Genomic DNA, 16,420 nt, shown 5'->3' with positions numbered 1-16,420 from the left:
AAGGGTTCAAATATGCAAAAATGCTTGAAAACTGATGAATCTGCAGGAGCTGGAGGATTTTTCTGAAGAACAGATCTCAGTTTAACTGCTCAGGACAAACAAGAGACTCATGAACAACCATCACAAAACATAAAAACAGTTGTGGATCATCAGGTAACCACACACAGTATTGAGAATCAATGGTTCACATACTTATGAATGGGGTTATTTTAATAAATTCAGCTATTGTTTTGTCTTGTGAATTAAATGCAAACATCTTTTATGTAAAATATCTTACTCAGGACAGTACTAAACAAAAAATAACATGCATTTTTTTATTATCCCTCTTATTTTATTAAAATAATTCTCATTTTCACAGATTCTGCAAGGGGTTCACATACTTTTTCATGCCACTGTATGTTACTTTACTGGAACAAAGTGGTCATTATCAATGTTTTTTTGGTTTTTTTTCGTTTTGTTTATTATTTCAATTGTCAGTGTCGGAATATTGTCTAGAGATAGCAGCAATTACAGTACTCAAGCAATCAGAAGTGACCATCAATGGTCATCAACACAAAAAATTTGATTTTTGATTTTTTTTTTAAAATAAAATGTTTTGTCTTGTTTTTGTTTTGTTTGTTTTATTTTAAGCATTTTGCATTTATAAAATGCAAATCTTATTTTTAATTTCACAATGACCATTTTAGGCGATAACGTGGTTGGATTTTCAGACAGAAATGTTTCCAGTTTTTATAAATTAAAACTATTTTTAAAGTGTGACTGCATCTTATACTTGTACTGGAACAGACCATAATACTGTCCCTATAGTTAAAGGAGTAGTTCACTTTAAAATGAAAATTACCCCAACATTTACTGACCCTCAAGCCAATCCTAGGTGTATATGATTTTCTTCTTTCTGATGAACACAATTGGAGATATAGTAATAAATATCCTGATGCGTCCAAGCTTTGTAATGGCAGTGAATGGGGGCAACGGGTTTGAAGCTCAAGAAAGTGCATCCTACCAATCATAAACATACTCCACATTTTATAAGTTATAAAGTAAAATGATGTCACGTCAGTTATGATTTTTTCGTAAGTTGAATATGGAAGGCGTAGTACGTAGCATAAACGTTTTGAACTGCGAGAGGCGTTACACTTTCTTCGTAACTTGAATACAGAAGGCGGTCTGGTGGAATCTATATATTTTACTTTATAACTTGTTAAATATAGATATTTATCTTACACAAACACATCGCTTTGCTTCAGAAGGCCTTTATTTACCCCCTGGAGCCGTGTGGAGTATGTTTATAATGGATGGATGCATTTTCTTGAGCTTCAAACTCGTTGCCCCCGTTCACTGCCATTATAAAGCTTGGCCACATCAGGATATTTATTAGTATAACTCGGATTGTGTTCATCAAAAAGAAGAAATTAGGATAGCTTGAAGGTGAGTAAATCTTTGGGTGATTTTCATTTTAAAGTGAACTAATCCTTTTATACACAATATTTTTTAGCCAATGCTGGCAGACAGATATTTGAGATATTCTGTTTTTTTTGTTTGTTTTTTTTTTTACTACAGGGAGCTCAACTTCTTACTGCTGCTAAGGAACTGTCTAAACTAAAGGTATTAACCATAAATACATGGGTAAAACATATAACCTATAGCCTATGGAAGTGGGTGTGGCTAATACTTCTCTCTCATTATAGGGAGGGGTGGAGCCAAAGAGCTTGTCGCCAAGGCAATGCCTGATCATGGAGGTAGCACTGGACTCAATCAAGGTGTGTTGGTGGATATGGCATGCCCGCTGAGTTTCAACACGTTAAAGTGTTGGCTGTCTGCTTAAAAACAGAACTGTCACAGCAAGTCAACATGTTGCACACAGAGGGTTTGGATTCTTCCAATTGGTGCGTCATGAAAAAGTGTGTGGGTAGGAAAGAGAAACTGAGAAACACAGTCTGAGAAAGCTGCTCACCGCAGGCATGACATTTCACACGTAGTAACTTGGTCGGACAAAACAAGTTGCTGTCTGTAGCACCTTTTTAATAGGAAATTCATGATTTACTCTCTCTCTCTCTCTCTCTCTCTCTCTCTCTCTCTCTCTCTCTCTCTCTCTCTCTCTCTCTTTCTCAAACTTGCTGCTGGGTAGCTGTTTTTCCATGCTGGTGGGAACGGTTTAAAAAAAGTATATCTGGAAAAGAGTCCTGAGCTGTCATCGCTGCGTTACGCTCTCTCCCTATATACACAGACCACAGATGCTCTTATCAAGACATTTGTGACAACACAACATGCTCAGGGTGAGATATATACACACGCACACATGTTCAGTGGCTGACTTTTATCAACCCTTGCACATGGCTACACAATCTGTATAAATTATTTGACATTTGCAGGACTCTTATATTTTTAAAATGAAACATTTCTTCTTGCAGTTCAAAATGGAATGGGCATCAGGATTACCCCCAAAGAGAATGTTCGACCTGACCGAGGTGGGCCGAAAATTCATTTATCCTTGACTCTTTGAAGGGCTAGGAGCAGTATATCTCTCTCTCTCTCTTTATCTTGTGAATTAAGAAATATATTTAATGTGTTTTATAAATGTTACTTTCTCCTTTCAAAGCCAAATCTTCAGCAGCCATTACTCCAGTATTCAATGTCAATGATCAGAAATCATTGGGACCCACTTTATATTAAGTGGCCTTAACTACTATGTACTTACATATAAATTAATCATTTAATACAATGCACTTATTGTGTACATACATGTTTTACATTGTACTTATATTTTTTTAAAACACCTGCATGTAATTACATCTGTAATTAATTTCTGTAATTGCATTTATAATTACACTGTTGACCCATCCCTTACACCTTACCCCTACCCTTAAACCTACCCATACCACCAAAGCTTCCCCTAACCTTACCCGTATCCCACCTCAATAGCTGCAAATGTGTTTTGCAATTCAATATGAACCCAATAAGTACATTGTACTTATTTTTTGATGTAAGTACATAGTAGTTAAGGCCATTTAATATAAAGTGGGACCAATCATTGTAATATATGTTAATGATTTGCTGCTCAAGAAATCTGTTGAAAAATACTTGATATCTTTATCCTTTTATGAGAAAATGCATTTCTGTTCCAAGAAATCCCCTGCTCATTACATGTTTGTTTAATAAATATTTTGGCTAATTTGATAAAGCTTCACTATTTAGCTATCACTCGAGTAAAATACTTTCAGCTTGGTTTGGTATATTATTTTAATGCCACATTTTAAAACAATTTATGAAATACATTCCATATAATTCCACAAATTTTTAATCACAATCATAAAAAGTGAAAATGTGTTTTTATGCATGTATCTGAATGTAAGGATAAGCACCATGTTGAATGTACCATATTTGTGTTTGATTGACAGGCTCTGGGGTTGAGCGGCCAATAGGGGAGGCCGTAATTCAGTTGGATTTGTCGCCCCCAGCTGGAAACACTGAGCAGAAACTCGGCGTCAGAGGTGAGAGCACTACAGCAAACAAGAGCTAAATTTAGGAGTCTTATCTGTGCATTTAAGTGTCTGGTGAGATAAGGATGATTTATTCACCCCTGGCATCTTTTTACAAACTCTTTCTCTCTTTCTCTTTCAGTGATTGCAGTAAATGACATGAAATGGCAGACCTCAGGGATGTTTCGTCCATTTGTGGAGGTTAACCTGGTCGGCCCACAGCTCACAGAAAAGAAACGAAAATTCACAACCAAATCGAAAAACAACAGCTGGACTGCGAAGTACAACGAGGCGTTTCAATTGTGAGTGAAAACAACTCTCATCTGTAAATGTTACTCTATTTAAATGTGTGGGTTTGTAGGGTTTACTCGACTACTGATTTCTTCTAGTCAGTTACTTGACAAAAAGATACAAGAGTTACTTGAGTACTTTTTTTTTTCTTTTTTTTTAAAGGAAAAAAAGAGGTTCGTATCATCAAGTGTTTATTAATTGACAGCCCAATGTTTGCTACAATTATGTCTCTCTTGTACTTAGTGGCAGTTAAACCTTTATTAAAAAAAAAATATATATATATATATATATATATATATATATATATATATATATATATATATATATATATATATATATATATATATATATATATATATATAAAAAGTCATATTACTGAGAATGGTCCACTCATATGTGTATTTTCCCCCCTTCTTTTATCTCAATCTCAGTGTGTTTGGTAAAGGCATGAGTCTGGACTGCTATGAGATTCAGATAACGGTGAAGGATTACTGTTTTGGTCGTGCGGACCGGGTGGTCGGGATCGCAGTACTGCAGCTGCGTGACATAGCAGACCGGAAAAGCTGCGTGTGCTGGTGCCCTTTGGGCCCGCGTATCAACATAGATGAAACCGGGACCACCGCGCTACGAATCCTCTCTCAACGCTCCACTGATGAGGTTGCCAAAGAGTTCGTCAAACTAAAATCTGAGACCAGACCTGTTGAAGAGGGGAGGTGAAGATGAAGCAGAAGGTTGACCTCTTATAACGATGAAAGTGGACTGATTAAAACACAGACTTTGATCATTTGAGGCAAATGAAAGACTTCCTGGCTGAATCTGACAGACAAACAAACCTTCACAAACCGATCACACAAGGACCCACACTGTTTATAGAATCCTATATGTTTATTCAAAGCCTTGAGAGTCACTTAATCCTCTGAATGGCTTTGCATCACTCTTCATGATGGGCAACAGCTCACAAGATGAGTGCTCGCACTGAGAACAGCGTTCCCACGGTCATGGAAAATCTGTTAATATCAGGGAATTTTCAAAGTGTGATGTCAAAAATGGTTGTCATCACTAAAATATTTTGTCGGCTAGAAATATCTACGATTTTAATCAAACGACTGGAAAAATCATCGATCATGAATCATTAAATGAATCACTTCCTCACTTCTGATGAAGTGTTTTTTGGTGTGAGGGTAGGACAACCTGTCACTCACATGAGATTGCAGCAATGGCAAATGACAACGATCAAATCAATTCCCCGTGGACAAAATCAAGTCCCGTCCTACATTTGTTCTTGTTCGAAAAGCAGTTTCACTTGCATATACATTAAAATAGGGAATAAAAGACTATTGCAACTTGCCGACTTTAATGAATGCTTCAATTATTTCAAGCACATTGTAATGAAAAATATCAGTGATGTTACAAAAATTGTTCATGTGCAAGAAGATCAAATCAGAAGATCAAGTATAAGAAAATGCGAGAGTTTTGCCAAACCATGAGTCTATGGGCTCATTCCATACAGTTCTTTGTGGCCTTCTGAATGGGAGGAGTCTTATAATGGGGGGAGTGGTCTAAACAAGATCTATTTACATTTGATGTCTATCCTTTGATTGACAGGCACACATATGCACATTTAGGTAGATACACATTTTCTGCATTGGTCTGTTCACTAATGTGATCCTGAAATATTATCTGTAATACCTTCAATACATTCACCATCTTTGTTTAACGTGAAAGATGGTTCAGTCGTGGTCCGACCTCTCCAAATATTCCAAAGATCATGATTATTTCCCTTAGTTTTTTCACAAATGTCTCAAAACAGATAAATACGCTAGAAAAAAAGACAAATATAGGCCAACCAGTAGTGCCAGCCAACGAGAAGGGATGTACTGTATGAAACTTTGTTTACCTTGTGCCAAGTTGTTTGTATGCTCTCTTTTTTGAGGTGTAATTGAGTTATGTTTTGTTTTGTTTATAATATTTGCACTACCAAGCATCTGTAAAATAGATTACCACATGTGCATGTATTTATTGTAAATTCTAGCTTTTGGTCATATGTTTTATGTTTGTCAATATGTGGAAAGCTATTTATGTATTCAAAATGATGGAGGAGATCACAGATTGAATCGATATTCTGGAATTTATTTATAAATTATTTATGAATTAATGTATTTGTGTGTTTCTCTAAGAATGAATCCTCTGGTCTATTACATCTTTCATTGTGCAGACGTCAATGTGCTGCTAATAAGCATTGATATTTGTGTTTGGATGCATAGATCCTGTGGTAGGAAGGCCTATGCTCACACTTTCTGCCTCTCAGTATGACTGGTTCTTCCTCTTAAAAGTTTCCTCTCTTCTGTTGTCTTTCATGTCAGTTATAGTGTTTCTTCTCTCTTTAGAAGTTCCTGTAAAGGAATACGATTCAGGTATGGGAAGTCTAGCATTGCCCAGCTTGTTGTTCAGAACAACCAGGCCATTTAATTCCCTTGACCCCTGCTTTTAATGAGGTGACCTGTTTTAAAAATCAATGCAATTGAGGTAAGACTGGTTTCCGTATAATGCGGATCATTTATTTGCTTTTAATGATGGAATTTCAATGTGGGATATATTTAATAGGCGGTGAAATTAAATGAATTTTGAGAAATGCACTTTTTCACATTTAAAGTAAAGCAATCTTCGCAGTGTCACGTTCAAGTTCTCTCACTTCCACGTTTTGGGTGAGTTGGACATTGGTCTGCATTTTTTGTTTTTGCTTGTTTAACTTAACGTTGTTTGTTCTCTGTGGTTTTTCAGCAGATGAAGAATTGTAAATGCCAAGTATAATCAATATGGACAAACATGGATACTCTTATAAATGTTTTCTGTAAATATGCAGGAAATTGGATACATGGAAAAGTGTTTAATGACAGTAAGTTGTGTGTGTGTGTGTGTGTGTGTGTGTGTGTGTGTGGGGGGGGGGGGGTACTTGTAAACCCTACGTTATGGGGAAAAAATATCCCAAATCCTTGTCCTTGTGGGGACATTTTTTGGTCCCCATGTGGAAAACGGCATATAAATCATACTAAGTGATGTTTTTTGAAAATGTAAAAATGCAGAAAGTTTTCTGTGATGGATAGGTTTAGAGTTTAGTTTATACATTATAAAAATAATTATATCTGTGGAAATTCCCCATAGAGCATAAACCCAACGTGTGTGTGTGTGTGTGTGTGTGTGTGTGTGTGTGTGTGTGTGTGTGTGTGTGTGTGTGTGTGTGTGTGCGTGCGCGTGCTTATACTCATGAGTGTTTATAGTTTGGATTAGTATGATTAACCTGTTTTCTTTTCTTGGATCTGTCTATAATGAGGTTACCTATAATCATTTCCTATAATAATTTTTCAACAAAATATGATGCATGCATTTGTTACCTGACAAGTGCTGTATCAGGACTATTATAATGATTATTCTCTTACAAGATGGAAATACATCCTCAGCCTATGATGGCTTTTCTCTGAAAATGTGCTTGGCTTGGCTTTAAGTTCCAAGAAGTGAGCTGATTATGATAGAAGTTCCATAATTAAAAAAACCTAATACATAAATATGATAATATATTATGTATTTTATTTGATTCAACTTTATTTTTAATTATTATTATTATTATTATTATTATTAATAAGAATACATTTTTTTTTTTACATATTTATTTTAAAAATGCAAAAAGTTACATTTTAGGATTTAAGTAATTGTCTATAGCGATTATAATTAGCTTTATATAAAAACAGCAGAAGTCCTTATTTAGATAGTTAAGTAAATGTGTATATTATGTGTGTATTTTCTACGTGTGTGGCCTTGTGGTCATATTGAACATGCTCAGTACTGCTGTTCTTTGTCAGTGGTTAGAGGAATGGGGGGAAAAAAAATGGGTTGCTTCCTTTTTTGGTGTACAGGAAATCAATACTTTTTTAGTAAGTAAGTGGGTGTGTATGAGAGAGAAAGAGACCGAGAGATGCACAGAGATCTAAATAAAAGTTTGACAGTTTATTACTCAGGCAGACAGAGTAAATGTTACCTCACATGAACTGTCTCAAGTGTAGAGAAATAAAGAGTAACACTAAAGAGAGCATTGCAAGTTGTCGCCGCCTCTTCCTTGTTTATCTTGCGTGTGTGTGGTGGGGTCTGTGTGTGTGTCTGTGTGTGTGTGTGTGAATGAGTTTAGGCTGGATGCCTGCACTCCCTGTTTCCCATAAACGCAAAGTGAGAGCAGATGGAAGGCTGAAAAGTGAGAGAAAGGAGGAGGAGAAAGAGAAAATAAGAGGGCAACACAAAGAGGAGGAGACTCTTTAGCTGACTTTGGTGATCTCTGGCTGGAGAAAGGAGTGCCTTGTTAGACCAACTACACACACTGCGATGTCACCGTAGGACGTTTACGGTAAGAATGCCGAGGGTAAAGGTTAGGGGTGCAGCAAGAGGTCAAGGTTAGCAGAGGGAGACTCGACAGACGGTCCTCAAAACACAGGAAGTAAGATAGTGGCTGTGAGAGTGAAAGAGTTTTTCATTCTACTTGTCTCAGCAGATTCAAAAGAGGGGTGGAAAGACTAGGAGGTTTACGTTGGTACACAGCCTGAGGGTGAGATTTTGGTCATGGTTGCCTTGTGTACGAGTACAGAAGGTGTCAAAAATTAGACCAAAAAAGCTGAGATGTTTGGAAATTTGCATTCTGTTGGACTGGATAACTTTTCTACCCATCCAGCTGTCAAAGAAACTTATGGCATACAGAGTTAAACTCTCTTGAAGTTACTTTAACACCAGGTGAGAATTGATTTAAACTGCTGTTCTTCTGTACACACATTTTTTTGAAAAATGAAATGACGTCTTCATAATGAATACTTTTTTTATGTATGTATTTTTGAGAGAAATGGCAGCAATATTGATAACACAAGATTAAACCTTTGAAAATGTCTGTAACTCTTTGAAGGCATCCTCATTTTGGCAGGTATTGTAGTGTAATATACCTGAATCTGACTTTTCCCCCACTTCTGTCTGTTTAGTATGGGGACTCTGGGGATTAACTGGAGGTTTACTCAGTTTATACTGTACAAAATATAACTTTGCAGTTTGCAACCTTATTTATATATAAATATAATAATATATATCAGACCATTAGTCTATTAATGTAGCAAAGCATACATAGTACTTTGCTGTATATACAATCCCCTCCAAAAATTATTAGATGGACTTGGTGTTGCACAAGAAGTTGCTCATAACGCATTTAAAGTAGCGGTAGGTTTTATTCTTTATTCTTTTAAGTATTAAACTTTGGCATGTAACTCATCCCTCATTTGTGCTACAGATATGAATGATATCTTGAATCCTGTGGCTTGTTTTGGGAAGGACTTTTTGGGTGTCAATAAAAAAAAAATCCCATAGTTTATTGTGTTTTGGCTCTTCCAAACACTAGTGCATAGAGTACAACTGTATAGTCAGTAAAACCGACCCTTTTTATCCTTTTTTGGAAAGTGTAGGATAACTTTTGCATTATTTTGCTGAATATTTAGTACTGTTGATTACAGACTTCTAAAATCAAGCAAGAAAACTTGCATGATTTGTCTTGTACTGAAAAAGATTCTCAAAACTTGTTTAGGTACAGTCTGAAGTCTGGTTCTCTTCAGGTTTAGGAGTTTGTGATGGCCTTCCAGTGCTGTGTAGTGTTTATGATGGCTTTGTGTATATCTGTGACTGTCGCATGACCCCGAGTTCCTCTGATGGCCCATATAATTTATTGTCAAATAAGCAGATAAATAATGCAGTGTCAACACACAGCAGGCTCTGTCTGATCGGATATGATTGTCTCTGTGACAGACTGTTATTGTTAATGGATAAATAATTAAAAGGTCATTAGAAATGACATGTCTTTATCTGGTAAAATGAGAGGCCTCTCCTTCATTTGCTATACCTGAGTGCTATTGTAAGGATTGGTTGAATTATTCATCTGCTCTTGTCTTATAGGTTTTCCATTTAGTTGTGATTTATTGCTGTATTGTCTCTACTAGACATTGTTTTATTAGTATTAGTATTTTTAAAAGCTGAAATTATATAAATTGATGCTTAATTAAGGTTAGTGTCAAAAATGTCTTTTCTTAGCATCGGTTTTAGTATGGATAAATGTACAATTACACAGTTAAGTAGAAAATGAAGTTTAGTTCAATGTTTTAATCCCATGTGGGGATGTCCGTAAAAACAGATAAAACAAGAAGTAACTGAGTTCCTCAAATTCTTTTGCATTTATAACAGTGAAGTTGCTAGCAAAGAAAACAAAAAGTGAACAATAAAGTACTACTTACAATAACAACAGAAGAAGTCTTGTTGCATGTCACAACTTTTATGATGTTGTCTTATTATTATTAATATTATTATTATTATTATTAATTATGCTTGGTTAACATCACTATCACTACTAGAATTGCTCATATAGCATTAAACTTATAGCTCACCTTTTGTGATTCCTCAAACCGTGCAGTTTGTTAATAAGAGGCGTGTTATGGTTTTCTTAGCAATCCGACTTGTGTTTTTTGCTGGTAGATGATAAAAAGTATGGCAGACAGGAAAATCCCTTAGACTTGACTGAACAAGTGACCTGAGCTTAATAGAGAGCAAAATATCATGGAGATTTCTAGTAAAAAGTACTAATAAAAAAGTACTATTTTAATAAAAAAAAAAAAAAAAAGTTTTTTTTTTTTTAAATTATTCATTTTGAATGAAATTAGACAAATTTATGGAAGCTTGTTTCCGCCACTAAATAAAAAATTAAAAAGGTACTTAAAAGGGCCTATTCATCTCACAATTATGACTTTTTTTTTCTCAGAATTGCGAGTTTTTTCTTGCAATTGCAAGATTTTATCAAGCAATTCTGGTTTTATAACTCGATATATATTGATTTTAGAATTGCGATATATAAACTCACAATTGCGAGTTATGAAGCCAGAATTACATGATATAAACTTGCAATTGCGTCTTATAAAGTCAGAATTGTGAGATATAAACTTGCAATTCGGACTTTATAACATGCAGTTGCGAGTTATAAAGTCAGAATTGCGAGACATAAACTCAAAATTCGGACTTTTTTTTCTCATAATTGCGAGTTTATATCTGGCAATTCTGACTTTATAACTCTATATCTTGCAATTCTGAGAAAAATTCAGAATTGTGAGATATAAACACAATTGTGAGGGGAAAAAAGTCAGAATTGTGAGATAAAAAGTCGCAATTAACTTTTATTTTTTATTTCATGGTGGAAACAAACTTCCATACAAATTAGACATAGGAACAGCTGACTGACAGCTGACAAATTCAATTCACACAGTTAACATGACGTCTATAGCCCCAGACATTTATCTCAAGTGAGATGCTTTAACCTTGAACATTGCTCTTTAGCTCTCGGCCGCCCATCATATGGCTCTTCCCATGATGCCCGCCACTGACTGACTCACTCAGCGTGTTTCCTGCACACCCTGAGTGAAGCTGGGGAAATGATGAAATCCCACTGCAACAGTGGCACACTTCACATTTTGTTGCCTGCAGCTCACTACACAGACATTTAGTAGTAGAGGGTCTGCTTCAGGATGGGTTTCGTAGAGATGATGCTGTTGGCCTTTAATGTATAACTAGGTTCTTGAGATGTTCCTTTACTGTGAATTAGTGCTGGATGAGTGCTTGTGTTTATTGAGTTGTTTTGCTTGGAAAGCAACGGTTACAGACAACATTCCTTTACTAGCCATTTAATATGTAAACTGCAGGGAAAGTCATCTCTCAGCGTGTCTTTCTCATTTTTACCTCTATTGACCTCATTCATAGTTACGGAGACGTGGTCCTATCAGACTTCCTGCAGCTCTTTGGATGAGTTTGGTATGGTTTGGTAAACACTTTGGTAAACACATTAAATTGAACTATGCTTTAAAAAAATGCTCCGTACTTGTTTGCATAACTGAAAAGAAAAACCTTTTCAAAGAAACATGTTGTTGACCAATTTTGGAAAAACATCTGGTAAACCTAAATATTTGTAATTAAGTTACTTTTTTATTTAGATTAAACTTTCAGCAGGCATCAGCAGTGTTGGTGTGTAACTAATTAGCTATGCTATTATTCACTGACAGTAGGTCAGCCATTTTCAAAATCCTTTTTTTCCAGTAACAAACTTCATTCTCCATGTTAAACTAATAAAACGCTGCATCACTATTTTATCACATTATAGCAAACTTTACAGCCAAACAAAATGAATCAAAAACTCTTCTAGAATGTTTCTCTTTCTTTTATGTAGCATTAGAGCATCTGATTCAATCAGGAGAATCAGTTCATTTTGATGGTTCATGTAAATATTTAATGTCATATTTTGTATTTTAACATAATATTATAATAAAAAATATGGATTAATTACATATGGAGTCATTACAATTACATTGCCTTCACAGACATTTGTTTACAGTGAAATATTTACCTTGTGTTTATTGCTAAATTATCAATTATATTTATAGCTGTAGTTAGTATAAATTAGGGATGTACTGATATGAAAATTTTGGCCGATACAAATAACCGATAATTCTTTATATTTGAAAGCCGATAACTGATATATTGGCCAATAAATCTAAATCCAATTTTTTATTTAATTTTTGAGAGCCTGATTACAAAAACAAAAGTAGTTCACTGACAAGCTACGCAATATCGCGTTCATTATCGAAGGCGATTCATCTGCAATATGAACGCGATATTGCGTAGCTTGTCAGTGAACTACGGCTCTGTCTATTAAATGCCGCTCCATTTGAAAGCAGGTGATGGCGATTTAGCGGTAATCAGGGAACCGGCTTTACTGACGAAATGCGCGTGAAAATCGCATGCGATATATATCGCCCAGCCCTACTACAGGTATATAACAGATGTGCGCTGCACGTTGCACTTAACTGTTCCTTTTTGAAGTCATATCAAGCAATTCAAAATCATCATGGCAAACAGTGTGCATCTGAAGTATCTCAGCTAAAGGAAATAATCCATTATTTATCGGCTTTTATATATTGGCCAAATTTTCTTTTCCAGGCCGATAACGATAACATAAAAAATTAACATATATTGGCCGATACCAATATGGTGGCCGAAATACACCGATCAGGCATAACATTATGACTGCTGACAGGTGAAGTGAATAACACTGATGATCTCTTCGTCACGGCACCTTTTAGTGGGTGGGATATATTAGTTAATGTGTTAGAAGCAGGAAAAAATGGGCACGCGTAAGGATTTGAGCGAGTTTGACAAGGGCCAAATTGTGATGGCTAGAAGACTGGGTTAGAGCATCTACAAAACTGCAGCTCTTGTGGGGTGTTCCTTGTCTGCAGTGGTCAGGATCTATCAAAAGTGGTCCAAGGAAGGAACAGTGGTGAACCGGCGACAGGTTCATGGGCGGACAAGGCTCAATGATGCAAGTGGGGCGCAAAGGCTGGCCCGTGTGGTCCAATCCAAAAGACGAGCTACTGTAGCTCAAATTGCTCAAGAAGTTAATGCTGGTTCTAATAACAAGGTGTCAGAATACACAGTGCATCGCAGTTTGTTGTATATGGGGCTACATAGCTGCAGACCAGTCAGGGTGCCCATGCTGACCCCTGTCCACCGCCGAAAGCACCAACAGTGGGCATGTGAGCATCAGAACTGGACCATGGAGCAATGGAAGAAGGTGGCCTGGTCTGATGTATCACGTTTTCTTTTACATCACGTGGATGGCCAGGTGCGTGTGCGTCGCTTACCTGGGGAACACATGGCACCAGGATGCACTATGGGAAGAAGGCAAGTCGGCGGAGGCAGTGTGATGCTTTGGGCAATGTTCTGCTGGGAAACCTTGGATCCTGCTATCCATGAGGATGTTACTTTGACATGTACCACCTGCCTAAGCATTGTTGCAGACCATATACACCCTTTCATGGAAATGGTATTCCCTGGTGGCTGTGGCCTCTTTCAGCAGGATAATGCACCCTGCCGCAAAGCAAAAAATGGTTCAGGAATGGTTTGAGGAGCACAACAATGAATTTGAGGTGTTGACTTGGCCTCCAAATTCCCCAGATCTCAATCCAATCGAGCATCTGTGGGATGTGCTGAACAAACAAGTCTGATCCATGGAGGCCCCACCTCACAACTTACAGGACTTAAAGGATCTGCTGCTAACATCTTGGTGTCAGATACCACAGCACACTTTCAGGGGACTAGTGGAGAACATACCTTGATGGGGCAGGGCTGTTTTGGCTGCAAAAGGGGAACCAACACAGTATTAGGAAGGTGGTCATAATGTTATGCCTGATCGGTGTATTGTGCATCCCTAGGATAGTTTGCTGCTTTCACTCTATGAGATTGATTCATTCATTAAAAAGCAGCTGAGATTAAATTATGATATCATGGTTATATGAAAGATATTGCCTTTAAATAGCTTTAATGTTGTTATATACTTTTTTTTTTTTTTTTTGGTAGTTTACTTTGTAGTGTAACCAACTACTATTTTAAAGATACTGTAGTTGCTATACTGTAGATGAACTACTTGACTACTTGTCAAACTCCAGTTTCAAAGAATCTTCCCCAGCACTAATCTGCTGTCATCTCCAGACTGAAATTACTCACTACTAGGCAATTACTGCATATCTGAGGAATCCTGCTGCAAGTCACTGCATGCTTCGTACTGTCTTGAAATGCGTGCGGTAACCTACAAAAGCCAAGGTTTGCAACCAACACTCCAAACTGATCCATTGGAGACTTTAATAATCACTATTTCTGTTGTGTTACAATGTTTTGTTGCACATGCTGTTGCTAATCTTTTAGCTTTCCCACAGTGTGTGCAGACTACATTGTATTCACATGTCTGTCATTAGCACTTCCTTCTATTGTATGGTCTGTCAACTGTTAATCAAAAGGTTGAAAATCACAATGTTTTTTTACCCATTCCCTCATAGATTACCAAACTGAGTTGGAGTCACACAGTTTCTGTTTGTGCATTCAGGGTCCAAACAGTTACCCTGTGTTGATTTATAGTAATTAAAAAAAAAGTGTCTTTTTATTTATTAACACATACTACAACATTTCTTTTTATCTTCAGTGGGATTCTACAGAACCCCTTGATCAATGCACTGCCCTACTTTCAAAACCACTTAAGTGGTTTCAGTATCTGTATTTTCACACCCTTCTGATTTGCCCAATTGTTTGTTTGTTTGTTTGCTTTAAAACCAAAAAATGTTTTTGACACCACAAACCCTTTTTTCTTTTATAAAACATTTTTTCTTTTTCATTTCTTCTTTTTAAAATTATTTTTCATTCTTTTTTTTAAATCATGTTTTAAACATAATTTTGTGATTCTGCTATGATATTTATTTCCATGTTCCAGCTTCTCTGTGTTATGACACATTTACAGTCATGGATTTTAAAAATAGCAGTCAGGCACTGTAGATTATCTGAAGTGGTGTAGAGTAATAGTGACCAGAGCATGTCAGCCCATATGAGGTATTCTGAGACATCACACCAAGCTTATCAAAAGGCAGGATCTTCCTTTTTTTTGTCCCTGTATATTTCTCATATCACTCAGATATTACTCACATATGAACACCCATTTGTTTTATAATCACACAGGAACATAGGAAAGGGAAAGGTGGAAAACAAGAGGGCACACAATAGCCCCTTTTAAAAACGTACACGCATATATGACAGCCACTTGACTTCTAGGCTCCAGATTGTGTTTTTAAAATCACCAGTCATTGTTTTTCCCTCCAAAGAGAGGAAGGTCAGAGAAGGAGTATTGCATGAGGATTTCCTAGTGTTGCCTTTGAAAATGGGGCAGTTGATGTTTGACATTTAAAGAGTTAGTTCGTTCAAAAATGAAAATTCTGTCATTAATTACTCACCCTCATGTCATTCTACCACTGTAAGACATTGGTTCATCTTCAGAACACAAATTAAGATATTTTTGATGAAAACTGAGAGTTGTCTGACCCCTCCATAGACAGAAATTTAACCACCACTTTCAAGGTCCAGAAAGGTACTAAAGACATTGTTAAAAAAGTTGACGTAGTTCAACCTTAATTTTATGAAGCAACAAGAATACTTTTTGTGTGCAAAAACAAAACAAGAGAATAGTAAATTTAATCGATATCTTCTCTTCTGTGTCATTCTCCTACGTTGTTTACGTTCAGCACTTCCAGGTTCTCTGTCAGAACACCGACTCATTATTGGCCGGCTCATTATTTGCGCACAAAAAGTATTCTCGTCGCTTCATTGTATTGTAAACTTTGTATATTTTAAACTATTTTAATGATACTATTTTAGTACCTTCGTGGACCTTCAAAGTGGTGGTTAAATTCATTGCTATCTATGGAGGAGTCAGACAACTCTCGGATTTTGTCAAAAATATCTTAATTTTTGTTCCGAAGACGAACAGAGGTCTTACGGGTGTGAAACGACATGAGGGAGAGTAATTAATTACATAATTTTCATTTTTGGGTGAACTAACCCTTTAACATTTATTTATTTATTTAGGTCAGCATTAAGAATTCAAGTTAGAATTTATATGAATATGGTCACCATTTTTTCACCAGTTTAATCACAATTTGGTCCCACTTTATATTAAGTGGCCTTAACTACTATGTACTTACATTTAAATTAATCAATTG

General features: G+C 36.3%; 2 protein-coding genes across 3 annotated transcripts in view; both read left to right on the top strand.

Annotated features, from left to right (window-relative positions):
* LOC125266170 overlaps window positions 1-5,925 on the top strand; it is a 124,559-nt gene extending 118,634 nt beyond the window's left edge. Inside the window, exons 39-45 of the mRNA XM_048186624.1 lie at window positions 1,561-1,605; window positions 1,689-1,760; window positions 2,129-2,276; window positions 2,412-2,468; window positions 3,399-3,491; window positions 3,622-3,781; window positions 4,202-5,925. Of these exons, the coding sequence (XP_048042581.1) occupies window positions 1,561-1,605; window positions 1,689-1,760; window positions 2,129-2,276; window positions 2,412-2,468; window positions 3,399-3,491; window positions 3,622-3,781; window positions 4,202-4,487 (861 nt within the window). The 3' untranslated portion in view covers window positions 4,488-5,925. The remainder of the gene's footprint in view (window positions 1-1,560; window positions 1,606-1,688; window positions 1,761-2,128; window positions 2,277-2,411; window positions 2,469-3,398; window positions 3,492-3,621; window positions 3,782-4,201) is intronic.
* A 181-nt stretch (window positions 5,926-6,106) lies between these two features.
* atp8b5a (ATPase phospholipid transporting 8B5a) overlaps window positions 6,107-16,420 on the top strand; it is a 33,440-nt gene continuing 23,126 nt past the window's right edge. Inside the window, exons 1-4 of one of the 2 annotated variants that reach the window (XM_048188653.1) lie at window positions 6,107-6,296; window positions 6,555-6,666; window positions 7,951-8,163; window positions 8,308-8,543. The gene's annotated coding sequence lies outside the window, so the exon portion shown is untranslated. The remainder of the gene's footprint in view (window positions 6,297-6,554; window positions 6,667-7,950; window positions 8,164-8,307; window positions 8,544-16,420) is intronic. The other variant, XM_048188652.1, reaches the window with a different exon arrangement.

This window comes from Megalobrama amblycephala, linkage group LG4 (genome assembly GCF_018812025.1).
Source record: "Megalobrama amblycephala isolate DHTTF-2021 linkage group LG4, ASM1881202v1, whole genome shotgun sequence".
In the NCBI taxonomy this organism is placed as follows: domain Eukaryota; kingdom Metazoa; phylum Chordata; class Actinopteri; order Cypriniformes; family Xenocyprididae; genus Megalobrama; species Megalobrama amblycephala.
This window is presented reverse-complemented; position numbering and strand designations above follow the sequence as displayed.